The sequence below is a fragment of the Hippoglossus hippoglossus genome, chromosome 7 (assembly GCF_009819705.1).
Source record: "Hippoglossus hippoglossus isolate fHipHip1 chromosome 7, fHipHip1.pri, whole genome shotgun sequence".
Classification (NCBI taxonomy): domain Eukaryota; kingdom Metazoa; phylum Chordata; class Actinopteri; order Pleuronectiformes; family Pleuronectidae; genus Hippoglossus; species Hippoglossus hippoglossus.
Window position 1 is genome coordinate 19,413,859 of NC_047157.1, and position 14,705 is coordinate 19,428,563.

At 42.2% G+C, this 14,705-nt stretch overlaps 2 protein-coding genes across 11 annotated transcripts; one reads left to right on the forward strand and one right to left on the reverse strand.

The window, feature by feature from the left end:
- Positions 1-469: 469 nt before the first annotated feature.
- On the forward strand, positions 470-3,940 carry fmodb (fibromodulin b). Its single transcript, XM_034590824.1, has 3 exons — positions 470-539; positions 718-1,611; positions 2,969-3,940. The coding sequence occupies exons 2-3, from the start codon at positions 723-725 to the stop codon at positions 3,118-3,120; spliced, it is 1,041 nt and encodes a 346-aa protein (XP_034446715.1). The 5' UTR covers positions 470-539; positions 718-722; the 3' UTR covers positions 3,121-3,940.
- Positions 3,941-5,272: 1,332 nt separating this feature from the next.
- On the reverse strand, positions 5,273-14,162 carry csf1b (colony stimulating factor 1b (macrophage)). 10 transcript variants are annotated; one of them, XM_034590825.1, is made up of 9 exons: positions 13,927-14,162; positions 9,915-10,034; positions 9,772-9,834; positions 9,495-9,665; positions 9,116-9,314; positions 8,888-9,024; positions 5,925-5,965; positions 5,761-5,833; positions 5,273-5,663 (listed from the first exon to the last, which is right to left on the reverse strand). In XM_034590825.1, the coding sequence occupies exons 1-8, from the start codon at positions 13,966-13,968 to the stop codon at positions 5,797-5,799; spliced, it is 810 nt and encodes a 269-aa protein (XP_034446716.1). In that variant the 5' UTR covers positions 13,969-14,162; the 3' UTR covers positions 5,273-5,663; positions 5,761-5,796. The 10 variants fall into 10 exon arrangements, with proteins under 10 accessions (XP_034446716.1, XP_034446721.1, XP_034446719.1 ...); XM_034590830.1 differs by having other exon boundaries at positions 13,923-14,162; XM_034590828.1 differs by having other exon boundaries at positions 5,796-5,830; positions 13,927-14,151.
- Positions 14,163-14,705: the final 543 nt, after the last annotated feature.

The window sequence follows — 14,705 nt, forward strand, 5'->3', positions numbered from 1 at the left end:
CTGTGAACAAATAACAGGGTTTGACATACTTTTACATGTCGAAACATACAGCGCTTGATACCGTTGGTTGTTTTCCAAAATCATAATGCAACATAAGCGTTAAATTTCCAATTAAAACCGAGTGCCAACACAACGCTAATTACAACGTCTCGCCTGGTTCGTTAAATTTTCTATATCATAACCCCCACCTGCACCATAACCACCTCACCACCACAATAAACAGCAGGCCAGACTCCGAGTGGCTGTGTTAATGATAAGGCATGACAAAGGGAGGGGAAACCAAGGTTGTTAAAAAGCAGATGTCTGTACCAGCTCACAGATGGGACTGATATTGACATGGCTGGAGGTGATATGTTGTTGCGTACATTCGACATGCAAGGGAAAAATGTATGCGCTCTAATGAGACAGGGTGGCGGGGACTGCCACCGTGGGGAGAGGGGGGGATATTTACTCTGTACCAAAGACGTATTCTGCTCAGTCTGAGAAGGACACAGGCGACGTGAGCAAGGAAGGAAGCATCGTCTCTGATCAACCACGTGGTAGGTATGCTGTGCCGACTTTACCTTTGAGGTGTTTCATTGTTTAATTTGTGTACTGCAGAGTTAGTTGCAAAATTATTTATCAGTGGTTACAGCTAAGGGATTGGGTAATCAGGAAATACCTAGATTTAACATCATATTAACTATACGTAACATTTTTGTCTATGGTATCCATTAGTGATCATGCAGAGAGTGGTGCTCCTCCTCCTGATCGGAATCGTGGATCTGAGCATTTGCCATCATAACAGCCAGTTCCAATGGCTGTCCCATCTGCGAGGGCGGCGTCGGCACGCCAGCTGGCAGGCCGGCCAGGTGGACTGCCCCCTGGAGTGCGACTGCCCCTCAACCTATTTCACTGCTATGTACTGTCACAACCGTAACCTACAGCATGTTCCCTACGTACCCTCACACATAAAGTATGTCTACCTGCAGCACAACCAGATCACTGGCATCCAGGATGGGGTGTTTGACAACGCTACCAACTTGGTCTGGGTCGTGCTGTTTAACAACCAGCTCAACTCAGACAAGATTGGCAACAACGTCTTCAGCAAGCTCAAGAGCCTGGACCGGTTGCTCCTGGATCACAATGAGCTCACCCATGTGCCTCCCAACTTGCCCAAGTCCATCACAGAACTGCGGCTCGGTCATAACAAGTTCTCAAAAATCCTTCCCAAATCGTTTGAGGGGATGGCCAACCTCACCTCCCTTCAGCTCCAAGCAAATGTCATAGAGGACGTTCGAGATGCGTTCAAGGGGCTGAAGTCTCTGACTTTGCTGGACATGAGGAAAAACAAACTGAGGACGATCCCTGACAAACTCCCTGAGAGGCTGCAACAGCTCTACCTGGAGTTTAACAGCATAGAGAGTGTGCCCGAAGGCTTCTTGGCCATGTATCCCAAACTGCAGTATGTCCGGTTGGCTCATAACAAGCTGACAGATAAAGGACTTCCATCCAATGTCTTCAACATCAGCACACTGACTGAGCTCGACCTGTCCTTCAATAAACTGGAGAAGATCCCTGTTGTCAGTAGGGATCTAGAGAACCTTTATCTGCAAGCCAATAAAATCAAAGGTATGGACACATCTCGGTCACACAGTATGTTCACATATTTGACATTACACAAATACACTTTTAGCTGTGATAACTGTAGTGTTTTTACTACTTTTTAAAAATCGAAATAAATTCGTATTTTTTTAATTGTGGCGCCAGGGTTAGACTGTGTAGTACTGTAGCTTTAATGCGTTGCAGCAGGTTGACCCAAAAAGTTAGAGAAATTTTTATTCATATATTAACCAGGGACGGATCCAGGTGTGGGGCCAGGAGGGGCTGGGAAAAGCTGTAATCTGATTGGTCCCTGAAGTGCTCATGTCCTGTCGATAGTCACGTACTAAAACTATTAACAGTAAATATAATAATTAGTTGAGTTACAAAATGTGCTTTAACAATGAACAAAATAGTATAAAAAACAATGAATAACTTAAATGTGCACCTTGCTGAATCAGGAAACATGCATGAATGCTGGGCATATAATCAGCCCCTGTTGTGGCCCCTTTATGGCCCCTGATTTAGAAAAATCCTACATCCGCCACTGTCACCAAAACGTAAATAGTGGGAGAGTTGGTAATTGATTTAGCAGAAGCTTCCTCCTCTGCCTCTCTGACAGATCGTCAAACATAAGTGAACTCAACATGCCCACCCTCCACTGATTTAATGCACTCCAGCTGCTCATCTGATTTTGAACTGAAAAACACACGGTCAGACAGTTTACCCACATTGTTTTGGTCTGCCTCGGTTCAACAGTACTATTTAACTGCGTTATTAATGCCCTCCAGCTTCAAACCCTATCTGATCATTTTTTAACTTCCTAAAACGTCATGGGTTTTCTGTCGTCTCCTTTTTTTGAAAAGTTGTATTTGGTGCAGCAACGGCCACGCCCCGACGGTGATGTAACACCGCACATTACTTCCGGGGTCTTGGCTGAACATTCAGCGAAGTGGAAAAAATTCAATCATTAGACGACAACGAAAGCATGATTTTCCGAAAACATAAATCTTCTAAATGTCGCCCTTTAGAGTTTCCAACACACACTTTTCTTCTCATACACAATACAAACACAAATACCAAATGTTCACAGTAAAAAAAAGGGACAATACATAATGCAGATCATAAAACAAAGTACAAGAAGATACTTTTTTATTGATCTGTTGCTCCATGTCTCCCAGAAAAGTTGTAATATAGCAGTGTGAGAGTCGCGGCTTGCCTTTTAGCCCAGTCATACTTATAACTCCCAGGAGGAATTTACTGCAATGCTCATTTTTGTTAAAGTTGGCTTGGTTTGATAACCCTCTCGGCGTGACTCACATAATGACACACTGTGAGACAGCACGTAGCCTCCCGTTTATATTTCTCTCCTTTGTGTGTCTTCCAGAGTTCTCCCTGCGCAGCTTCTGCAGTGCAATCGACATGGCAAACTTCTCCAGGCTGAGAGTGCTGCGCCTGGATGCCAATAAGATCAGTGCCAGAGACATTCCTGCTGAAGCTGCCTACTGTTTGCGGCGCGTCGCCTTTGTTCACGTGTAGAGCTTCCTGATGTCTTTCCCTGATGTGTCTCAACTCTTCAAGGGTGTTGGTCCTCCCGTCACACCCTGATGTCCTGTTACCTGCCACCGTGGTTACCCACTGTCCACTGACGTCCAAACATTCTTGGAATAACGCGTTGTGAAATTGTTGTGAGAGCTACTATTATTATTCCAAATGATTAAATAGTTCCAGTATTAGTCAACAGGAAATACCACAGTTGTATAATCATGTATCCAGATGACAGGCAAATGGATGAGAAAGAGAGAGAGAGAGAGAGAGAGAGAGAGATGACTAACATCCTTTCAACAAACTAATCATATTATCAGAACCGGTATTCTGGCTAAATATTAGTCTATATAAATTAGTATAACTAAGTTGTAGCTGATGACGAATTCTGCTTGCGTCATATCGAGTAAAGAGTAACTTCTATAAAATTAAACGTCAACAGCGTTAAGCGGGAGATTCAGTTAGGATCTTTGCCTCCACCATGTGGCACAAGGTGATAAAAACAGTAGTATTTTATTGGGCAAGGTCACATTCTTTAACATACAATCAGTGTACACTTAATGACTCTAAATAATAATGACTACTGTTCACTAACATTTTCCATTTGAAGTTATTTCATCAAGTGTTTTTGTCTTTAACTGCTTCTCAAGGGTTGAAAATGAATCTGTTCAAGATAGATTACTAGATTGAGTGTTATCTGAAGTTTTACTATGTTTTCAGAGTCTGAGTTAAAGCCAGTAAAGATACAATCAAGCTTATTAACCTGTGAACTGACATGATTCAGTGTATATCCACTGACAACGCCATGAATTATAATTTTTTTGTTATGTAATGTGATTCTTTAATCTCAGAGGAAAAAAGGTTTCCATGTGTCACTGTAACGTTTGTCAACACGTTTTTAGAATTGAAGACGTGTTGTGTTTCCTCTAATTTAAAGATAAAAGAGGCAGAGAGGTGGGAGAGAGAGAGAGAGAGGGAACAGCCCTCTTGACAGTACTAACTGGTCTTAGGCAGTTCCCACATATTTATTGTTGAGGACAACTTGCCTTTTCATCTTCATCAGCTGCCTTTAATCCTCTGCAGAAAGGCACTAAATTGAATTATAGAAATACTTTCCTTGTTTTGTAATGGAGCCCTGACTTGGGATGAATAATGGATTACTGCCAGTGAAACACTGGTTTGCACGCTGATAAGCAGTAGCCTGTGAAATTAAGTGTGTTATACTGTAGATCATGTTATATTGCAGGCTGCACATGGTTCTGCAGAGGTTGGGGGGGGGCAGGGCTGTACGCTTGTTTTTTCTCTTCTGCTTTACGCGGATTCTTTAAAAACAAAATAGGGGCCAGCACATATGCACATGATTAAATGTGGGAATATTTTTGACAGGATTTACTGATGTGGCCCATTCTGAGACAAGTACAAATGTTTAGTTCGGTGGGAATTTGTCAAATTTTCCTCAAAGTCAGACATTATGCAATTTATTATTATAAAACATTAAGGATGGATCATCGTTGAATAAACATGAGTGAAAGTCACGACAGCATTATGGAATACACATGCAACAATCTCCCTCTCTCTGTTTGTATTATCTTATTATTTACCACTTCCATGTGGCAATAAATAAATGTAATGCAAGCATATTGGTAAAGCTGTGGTAGCACGTTATTCCCACCAAGTTCTATCACCCCTCAGTGTGCACTGGTGTGAAGCTATCAAATCGTTTCTCCACCTCTCTGCCAGTAACAACAGCTCAGTGTGTTAATAACTAATAACACAATATTCTTGTTTTGAAACTACTCGGATTGTTTTATAATAACACAGGATTTACACATCCTTAGCCTTAACATTTACTAACTGCCGACTTGGTGATGACCAGCAGCGTGGGCTGATAATGAGGGGAACTGTAAGTGCTTTCCGGAGCGGTGGGAAAGACGGAGGATAAAAGCATTTTTGACTCCTCATAAAGTGTTAAGTCAAACAGGGTGTAGGCTATAAATTAGCCTCATCCGTGAATGAAGCCGTTATCTGCACTTTACATGTGACTTCCCTGTGTTCGTGTCCTCTGCTCAGCCACCAATCAACCATACATTTTAACTGGTTTTAAAGCTGTGGATGATGAATACACTGGTAGCTGGACAGCAATGCATTTAGGATCTAGTCTTGATGGTAACTTTTTATTATCAATACGGTCATGGAATAGAGTCAAACTAATAAATAACTTGTGGAAATGTTTGGCAAACAACATTACAAACAGTTGGTTAAGTGGCAGCAAATGGAGACACATTATTCAACATTCATAACTAGTGTAAAAATAAAACTTTTTTGTGAACTGCAACAGATAACGCATAAACATAATATACATAGCATATTAATCCAAATAAGGTCCATCTTTGCTTTCAGTCAAAGCGAAGCTTCCGATTAAATAGGTGAGCGTGATATATTACACACAATACTGATATGACATCTTGTTTGTGATGGATAAAATGTACAGCTTCACAAGTGTTCCGTCTGCCGCTGCAGTGATGGCCATGTGTCACCTGAGGAGAGGGAAAAACATTGAAAATAGAGGGAATGCTCCACGTCGAGGCGAAGACAGATGATGTGCGCTGTGCCAACTCCAGCTGTTTAACTGACCAGAGAATTTTGATGTGGGTGAGAAGGATACTCACATTATTGTGGCTCCATCTCTATGTCCTGCAGGTCTCTGCTTGAACCCAGATGACAAACACATGCATTAGGACAACAATAAACATGGGCAGACCAGTCATTTTTAATTGTAATTAGCCCTGTGCTCCTACCTTTGGTTTGTGTATCTTGATCTGTGGGGGTTGTGGGTTCTCTGTTTTGGAAAGAAAAACAAATCCAATGAAGGCAATGGACACATAGGGTGAGTAACAAAATAAAAAGAAATTGAAATTTGAACTAACAGACTGAAGCATTTGCAGTTCTGACTGATGAAAAATCAGGAGGAATGCGACTGACGGAGGGTTGTGTGCAAAGATTGAGACAAAAATAACTGTTTTGCCATAATTGAGTTGGAAGATACTGAGCAACTGGACAGAGCAGTGCACAGTAATGCTGAAAAAGTAGAAAGGTTGCAGTGGGCTAATTCAATATTTTTTTCTCTACCATTACAACTTTCTTTATAATGACTTCTGGAATTCATCGAGTCCAGGCTGCCCCACAGCCTGTGTTCTCCTTGACTGAGTAAACCCCAACTTTTTACAGCCACCTTTCAAATTTAATGCAGTTAAGGATTTCGCAGCCAAAGGATATATATATATATTTTTTAACGTGCTTGGCATCGTGATGTTCACGTTACTTTGCACCAGCCCTGTATAGAAAAAGCAGAGCTAGACATTTACAGGGTTGCACTTAAGGATTCTGACACACGGCCTTTTGCTGGAGGCAAACTGAGCAGAAAGAAACGGATTGTTCGGCTCTGGAGATTAAAAAAGAGCTGTAAGTTTGACCCCTGTTTTGACCTTCATGAAGTTACAGCCTCACCTCCAGCAACATTCATCAGTAAAGCTTATTCAAGATATCAACACTGGTATACTGCCCAAAAGATGTGGAGATTGAAGGAGCTTACATGTGACGGAAAACTTACAGAAGTTATTTTTTGCCAACCCTGTCAGTGCACCCAACCTATATGTTATGACACAGCTGTTTGAACATCTGCCTTTGCACAAGACAATAGATTCAATTACAAGGAATACTTTGACTAAGCCCAATTCCTTCTTTCATATCAGAAAATGTAATAGACCTGCATGGACATTAATTATGTTTGCTAACGTAGGCCTCAAGGTCCCAGAGCAAATACAACAGTCGACACAAACACCGATTTTGTAGGGTTTAAGATTATTCACAGACATGGCTCTGCTCCAAGTAACTAACATGTCATTTCTAATGTTGTCTGTTCCCTCACACAGCATTTGAAGCCCATGCCCCTCTCTTTAGTCACACATTCTCACTGCGCACACAGATGATGTTAATTAAAGTCAGAGAAGGTTTAGTGCCGAGGCTTCGAGGGGCAACGTTTACCCACACGCACACTCTGCTTCGCAAAAGCTTTGCTGTGCCGTGTCACTGAATGGAATCAGTTAAACAGGAATACAAGCAACCAAGACCTCCCAAAGGAGAGGTCAGTTCCAGCTGTGCTCACAAGCTGCTCAGTCAACTCTGAACAAGACAGGATCAATTTATGGCAGGGAGCAGCGCATTTCCCCAAAGTCATTTATATAAATCAATTGCAACATTTGGCATCCATAGCCCCAAAAATCACTGATTTACAATGTTCCTGTCTACACCGTTTATCCTGTACAACTGTTTACCAATGTTAAAAAAAAATATTAAATTATTGTTAATATAACCTTAAACAACATTTGGTGCAGCAAGTTGGTCCAACAATTTTCTTTTTCATCACTGTCTGAATATTTCTCGTTTGTCACTGATTACCTTGGTTAGGTTTTGCCAAAATCAATTTGTCTGCCAACAAATTAAAATGTCTGTCTGAAGTCTGATTAAATCAAAACTAAAAGTCTTTAAGAAGCAATTCTGGTTGACTATGGAATCATGCATTTAGCGGCACCTACATCCCCATTCACTGTGATCCTGCAGTGGATTTGGATGGAAACCCCCCCTCCCAAAACAATAACTTCACTGTGAGAAATCATCCAATACTGACTTAAAAGAGCCACTCAGACAGAAGAATCTGTTTGAAATTAACCCACCACTTGTGTGAAGCTCTAATGTGATTACATGCTGATGCTCTTTCAGTTCTAGAGTAATGTGATAAATGAGAACCCTGGCTCCCATGTGATCAAAATCATCCTGCCATTCAACATAATGCACATTTGTGGAAGAACAAACAACATTCTGACTCAGCTCCAAACTGCAGGAGCTCTTACTGCGAGATCTGTGTACAGTCTCGAGGGTACCATAGTTACGTACCGCAGTAAACACATGCATGACGTGAATATTAGGCATTAGCAATACTTTGCTCCATCAAAGCACTGACCTCAGAATTACTCAGTCTGCCAGCATTTTTCTGCGACAAATCAATGCTCAATATATATCTAGGTCAGATGCAGAACATGATTTCTAAACGAGGATTAAAGGATCAAATGCAGCTTATTGAACTTAACAAAGTGAACAGTAAATGCAGCCATACAACAACTTTGTTTACCATCACACCAGAATTTTAGATTTCCCCTCAAAAAACAAAACCATTCACAATTTCTTTGCAACTTTCATTAGCCAGTAAAGACGGAGCTAGTTCCTATATGTGGACAAAATTTGATTTTTCCCACATATAAAATGTAAAGGGAGCATGCCATAAACCAAGGCCGGGTTGTAATTAAAGACATTTGGGTCTCTGCTTTTTCTCCCCCTTTGAAACACAGTTGCTTTAGCAGACCTGCTATTGCTCTGCAGAGATGCTATGTTTTTACCAGGATTACTGCAGCTAGGGCTGTTTCATTGCCTTCATTTTATGGGGTAGTTTAGCTGTTATTACACCTTTTGGTCTGTTTCGTGTTTTAAAAGCACTGTGGTTGCCACATCACTCATTTGTGAAATATATTACAGTTGTTTAATCGCCAATAAAGTTGAAGTCATAACTACGGGTTTATGAATAAACACAAATATGGGGGGCCGGTACATGGCTGCCAAGACCTACTTTTTTGCAGTATGACTGGAATGCTTAACTTTATTAGGGCACATGTGATGTGGGAAATTAACAAATCAGAAGCACCAGTACCTTTTGTGAGATGAGACAGTAGAGCGTGAGTATGAATAGCAGTCCTCCGCAAATGGAGGCAATGATGAAGCCAAGCTTGTACAGGTCTTTGACCGGTCTTCTCTGAGAGGCCTTCACTGACTTCCTACCATAACTGTCTGTAGAAAAGAACAGGAAATCTGGGATCTCAATAGCTCCAGACATCTGCATAAATCATCACAGGACTTTCCAGTAGATTGAGATTCCCACCTGTAAAATGTGCGGGTGACTCTGTGAATAGCTCTGTGGTAGAGCCAAAGGTTTCTGTGTATTCGTGCTGGCATCTCCAGTCCACTGGTGCGTTGCTGGTTGTGATCAGCTCCCAGTAAACAGACAGCACCTCTGAAGCCCTCTGCAGCGCCTCTGAAGGAGACCCTCTGTACAGCGTCTCAAAACTCTCTGGCTTATCCTGTGGTACATTCCAAGAAACATACCTTAAATATTTTCACAAGTATTGCAGATTTATCTTCTCATGCTGGGCAGTTCCTCATATCACATATTTGTATTTAATGTTCTATATTTATGAAAATGTACTCCTTCACGCGCATGAAATGGGCTACAAGTACAACACATAAAAACATATACTCACTTCAACCTCTTCATTAATCTGTGGCACACATTTCTGTGAATAGATGTTGAGGATGAGCGCTCTCAGGGACTGAACATAGCCATCATTGACTGACCCCCGGTTATATTTGAAGTGGGTGGTGAGAAGCTCCAGGATCCATGGTAAAGCAGCTTTTACAAAGCAACATTTGCTCTGTGTAAAATCACACCACAAGGTAATTAACATAAAAACACACAGGGCAATTATTGGAAAGTTTGAATTTAAGGGAAACCATAACAATAAACAAATGTTACCTTACCAAACTTCTCCGTTCTATGAATGTGTAGGTTATCGAACAACCACTTCTCAACTGGTTATCCATCTGCAGAAACAAAGGTTTTGTAGTGGGATTGACGTTTCTACTTTTGTTTCAACAGCTGTTTCTGATGTTTCAACACATACCAGGTTCCTGACTGTAAGCAGGTGCTCCCTAGTGATGGAGTGTCTGCATGGACCAGGGACCTCAGCCATATTCAGAGGGAAGCTCAGGAACATAAGCACACACAGACACTTTACCTGCAACTGAAACAATCATACATTATCTTTACATTCAACCGTCCGAGGGGGGTTTGACACAAATGTGTACATTCAATACCAAATATCCCATTAGAAGTACTCAGACATCACTCAAGTAGATAGTCAAGAGTCAATGATTTTTGGATCCAAGTGCAGAAGGAAGGTGCTTTTAATAAAAGAAAACCAGGTCTTGTGAAGGTGGCTAAAAAACAAACAGAAGAACAAGCAGGTGGGCAAACATCTAAAATAGAAGACATGTGAATATTTCATGAACAAATGCAGGAAACTTAAAGAAACTGACAAAATGTGAAAGGGAACTCAGGGGCCTCTATTCTCTAGTAAGGGGAAGAAAATAGGATTTAGGTGACAAGGAGCTGGGCAGGCAGACAATCATAAAGCAGGGGGGGGTGACCACAAAAGCCACACAAGGACAGTAAAGTTAAAATAAAGCTGGAAATAATAAACAGGGGCCAGTGAACAGGGAGAAGAGAAATATGTGGAACAGCAGGAGGACTGGGCAAGGGCAAAGTGGGAAACCTTTTGTGGACGCCCACAGAGGGCAGGGCAGGGGTGGAATAAGAAACCACAGTTCGCAAGATGAGGGAACAGAGCAGAGGACCCTCAGTGGATGGCCCAGATGCCAGGAAAACAGGCTGAACTTCTCAGACCGGTGAAGGCAGGACCTCCGTGAAGGTTAAACATGAGGCTGACAGGGAACACAGAAACTCTCAAGGACCAGCAGGAGACCAGTTCTGCCTCACTAAAGAACGATTTGAAGACCAGTGATGTAAGCAAGGCCTCTCTGGAGGACAGCAACATAGGCAAAACGACTCTGGATGATAGCGGCGAGACCGGAGGTCAGGAAAGGCAGCTGGCACTAGAGGATTCATCCCCAGGTTGGTGCAGGCTAGATTGCAGAGCTGGGTATCGTCAAGTGGATATGCATCTGATGCCCAGAAGTCTGGCTGCCTGTCAACAGGGACTGTCCACTTGAGATCAGGATCTGGTATCTGAAGATCTGGAGCTGGTGTTGGCTCGGCTACCAATGGGAACAAGGATTAGGTTCTGTAAGGACCATTGACAGGAAACCAGGGGCAGGTGTCAACCATACCACCAACTGGTGATCAGGAGTTGGTGTCAACTGGGATCAGGATCAAGCCTAGTTTTCGCTAATACAGGAGCGTACTTTTTAGGAGCTCTGAGCCCCAGATGTCTAGGTAAGAAGGTCTTCAGGGTCAGGAAGTTGGTCATCTTGGTAGCAGAGACAGACGGTGGATAACTGGCTCAGAAGAAGAACTAGGAAATATGCTAGCCAACTTCTGTGCAGAGCGGAGGCTGGACGGAGGCCAGTATGCTGATGGCTAGCATGATGAAGGATAGCAGGTTGAGGTGACGGCATAAGGCAAGCATGCTGGTGGTTATCATACTAAAAAGGCAAGCAGACCTGAGGCTAGCCAACCGGAATGCAAAGTGGAGACTAGCAGCTAACTGAGTTATATCCAGGTTGGGAAATAGGATGGAGTCTTGGGGGCCTGGGACTGGCCGATAGGATCCAGGCTGCAGGTTAGGTGGCTCAAAAGCTGACAGCAGGTCAGCAGACAATGGAACAGGCTGCTGGCTAACAGACTTTAGGCTAGCTGGAGCACTGGCTGTAGGATACATGATTTAGAAGCAGACTGGTGGCTTGTCAGCTGGAAGAAAGAGGCGTGGCTAGCAAACACGGGACTGGCATGCTGAAATCGAGATAGATGACTCAGGGATGTTCCTTAAGCCACTCAGGCAATAAATTCACAGCTTTCTGGACACGTTGCATGCCAATGTCAGTGCTACTTCACTGTCCTCCTTACCCAGCCCCCTCCTCCCCTCACCATGATGCGGTTTATAGAGTGTAACACAAATCTTTTAGCTCTATAAAACAAAGCGCCTGTTGCGTCCAAATGGTCAGTTCATACTGTCAAGATTCGAGGTCTGGACCCAAGTGCAGTCCCCACACACGTGATGGAAGACAGCATGTAGTGACAATACTATTAATAGGAGAAAGGTGGTTCACGTGACGATGAAAACAACAGAAGAACAAGCAGGAATGCAAAAACTCAGGAAGACCAATCTCCGGCTATCAAAAACTAAGGTCGCAAAACACATGGGGAAGAAGTCAGGAACAAATGCAGGAAACCAAAGAGATAAACTGAGAGAGCGTGAAGGGAATCCAGAGCTTTAAATACCCCAGGGGAAGACAATAGGACACAGGTGAAACTAATTAGGGCGGAGCAGACCATCACAGAGGCGGGAAAAATAACAAAGACAGGAAGTAAATAACAACAGATGTGCAAGGAAAGTAATTTCAAAATAAAAGAGGAAATAATAACACAGAGTCCAGCCATGAAGTCACTCGAAGGGAAGATTGTGACACATACAATGGAAAATAGTCTCAAACACCAATTCAACCAGGGCAATGTTAAGAGCAGATCTTGGCATCCTGACCTCAACCATGTCAACATGAAAGTAATCCACATAGCAGTGTCGCTCCGGTTCAGCAATCCCTCCCAAACTGTGATATATTCCCTTCGTAAGAGAGCTTTCTTCCTTTCTTTCCTCTTATAAGTTATTTTAAAAGGAAAAACAAGTTCAAAGTAAACCGGAGTGGAGTTTCCTCTTGTTTTGCTCCGTAAGAGAAGGCATTTGAGCAATTTGTGCATTTCTGTCCAAGATTCTAGTGGTCCATGTTATGGGAAAAGACAGCAACAATGCTCTCTCTCCACCCCTGCACATCAATTGTGCATAACATTTCTGTTTCTCAACTCGGGTCCTTACACAGTATCGGGTTTCAGATTTAGTCTAACGTGTACAGCGCCTTTTTCCTGCGATATTACCAGTGACAGATGTTTAATGTGTCTGACCTAAGAGGAACCCAGCCTGGTGTTAGATAAATTCCACTTATGGTCAAATAGTGCCCTCTACCATAGAAATTTGGCCAGAGAGAGCAACATGCATAGACTCCTCCTGTAGCCAATGATGCCTGCTACCAAGCACCTTTTGGCAACTGTAACAGTAAAATGGCTCCAGATGAAACCTAATCCTTCTACTCAGGATTTAAAACATGGTGACAAGCACATGTTCCTCACACTGCAGGCAATATGTTTGCACTAAAAGGTATTCCTTCCTAATTAACTCCTTGAATAGCTTGACCTGAGTTCGATGCAGCTTTTACAACTAACAGCCCAGACAGATTCCAGAGAAACAGTAAGTTGAAACGATAAAAAAAAAAAGATTTATCTGTTGCCTGGTCGACCTCGGCCATATATAAAGATAAAAAGGACAGTTCAAAGCCGCTAGAGACGAGAAGTACTATTTTCATGTTTTGTCGTGTGTTCCTCTTTTAAAGCTGAGCTGGATGGTTTAACTCTTTACTCTACGGTTCACGTAGTTTGTGTGTCACGATTTACCATGAATCTAAGTTGTTCAGTCTGTGCATGCAGACTGATGCCAAGATCCGAAGGAGAGGAAAAACATCATGTGCCATTATGTGTTTTAACTAACTATTCAAGCAAATAGAAAAACAACAATATAAAAATAAAACAAGATGCTATGCGTGAACTGAAAGACTATCATGCCAGCCACAAGTTTTATTTAATGACTAAAGATGACACATAATCAAATTAATGTAATCTAATAAAACTATTGATGTGACTGGTATGTGGCAAATGCAGGAGCACATGATGCAAATGTCACCTATCACATGAGTTGTTTTCTCTATGCTGCTATGATATCTATGTAGGTCAGCAAGCTGCAGGATCACGCATCAAACTTCAAACTCCGACCAACACTTGCAAGCCCTTTTCCTGTCAGGCAGCGAACTTGGACTTTTTACTGCAATAGTTATAAAAAATTTCTCACCTACCTTCGCTTTGCTCTGAATCAGGGTTGACACAAGGATGGTCATCTGGTACGTGTTTGACAATGGAAAACACCAGACTCCTCTGTCACACACATTGAAGCAAAGAGATCCTTTTCATATATTCAATTCCACTCCACAGAAAGAAATTCGCTGTTAAGTAAATTTGACACTTCGTCATGTGGCGCTGTTCTTCAAAGCATTGCCTGATGTGCTCCTCCTGCACAGAGTGAGTTCAAACCAAGACTAACTGTCTCAGCTGACAGACAGCCCTTTTTAAAGACCTCCCTTCTGTCTTCTGTTTGACAAGATACAGTGTCCTGGTCTCTGCAGATGTGTTATAACAAATTGTTTTTTAGGCAATAGATTAAGGGGATAATTAGTTTTTGTTTAACAAGTCGGGCAAGAGACGCCACGAAGACTTTTTTTTCTAAAAAAGGACATTTGAATAAAATGATTTATTAGAGCTTGAATACGGTGGTGGGAACATCTGTTGTTATTCTTGAAACTCTATGACTTGAAGCCACGTTCTTTTAAATTGCGGTTCCTCAGATGAACTTTCAGAAAAACAGTTGTGATTAGGGGCCATGCACTCTCGCTTTCTTCTGGATAATAACTGCTGTGATTGACTGGACGCACTTGAGTCAAGGCGAGCAAGAAAAATAAGATGCACGGAACCCTCAAGGATACGATGTGTAGTCGGACACATGCTCCTCAATTTATTCCCTGATTTATTAACTATATTTTTTGTATTAATGTCATGTTGCACCAAAAGAAACTTGGTT

Coding starts and splice junctions, on each gene's coding strand:
- fmodb (XM_034590824.1), top strand. CDS start 723: ATGCAGAGAGTGGTGCTCCTCCTCCTGATCGGAATCGTGGATCTGAGC. Junction 1,612..2,968: donor GCAAGCCAATAAAATCAAAG/GTATGGACACAT, acceptor TGTGTCTTCCAG/AGTTCTCCCTGCGCAGCTTC.
- csf1b (XM_034590825.1), bottom strand. CDS start 13,968: ATGACCATCCTTGTGTCAACCCTGATTCAGAGCAAAGCGAAG. Junction 9,835..9,914: donor TGCTTACAGTCAGGAACCTG/GTATGTGTTGAA, acceptor TTGTTTCTGCAG/ATGGATAACCAGTTGAGAAG. Junction 9,315..9,494: donor AGATTAATGAAGAGGTTGAA/GTGAGTATATGT, acceptor AATGTACCACAG/GATAAGCCAGAGAGTTTTGA.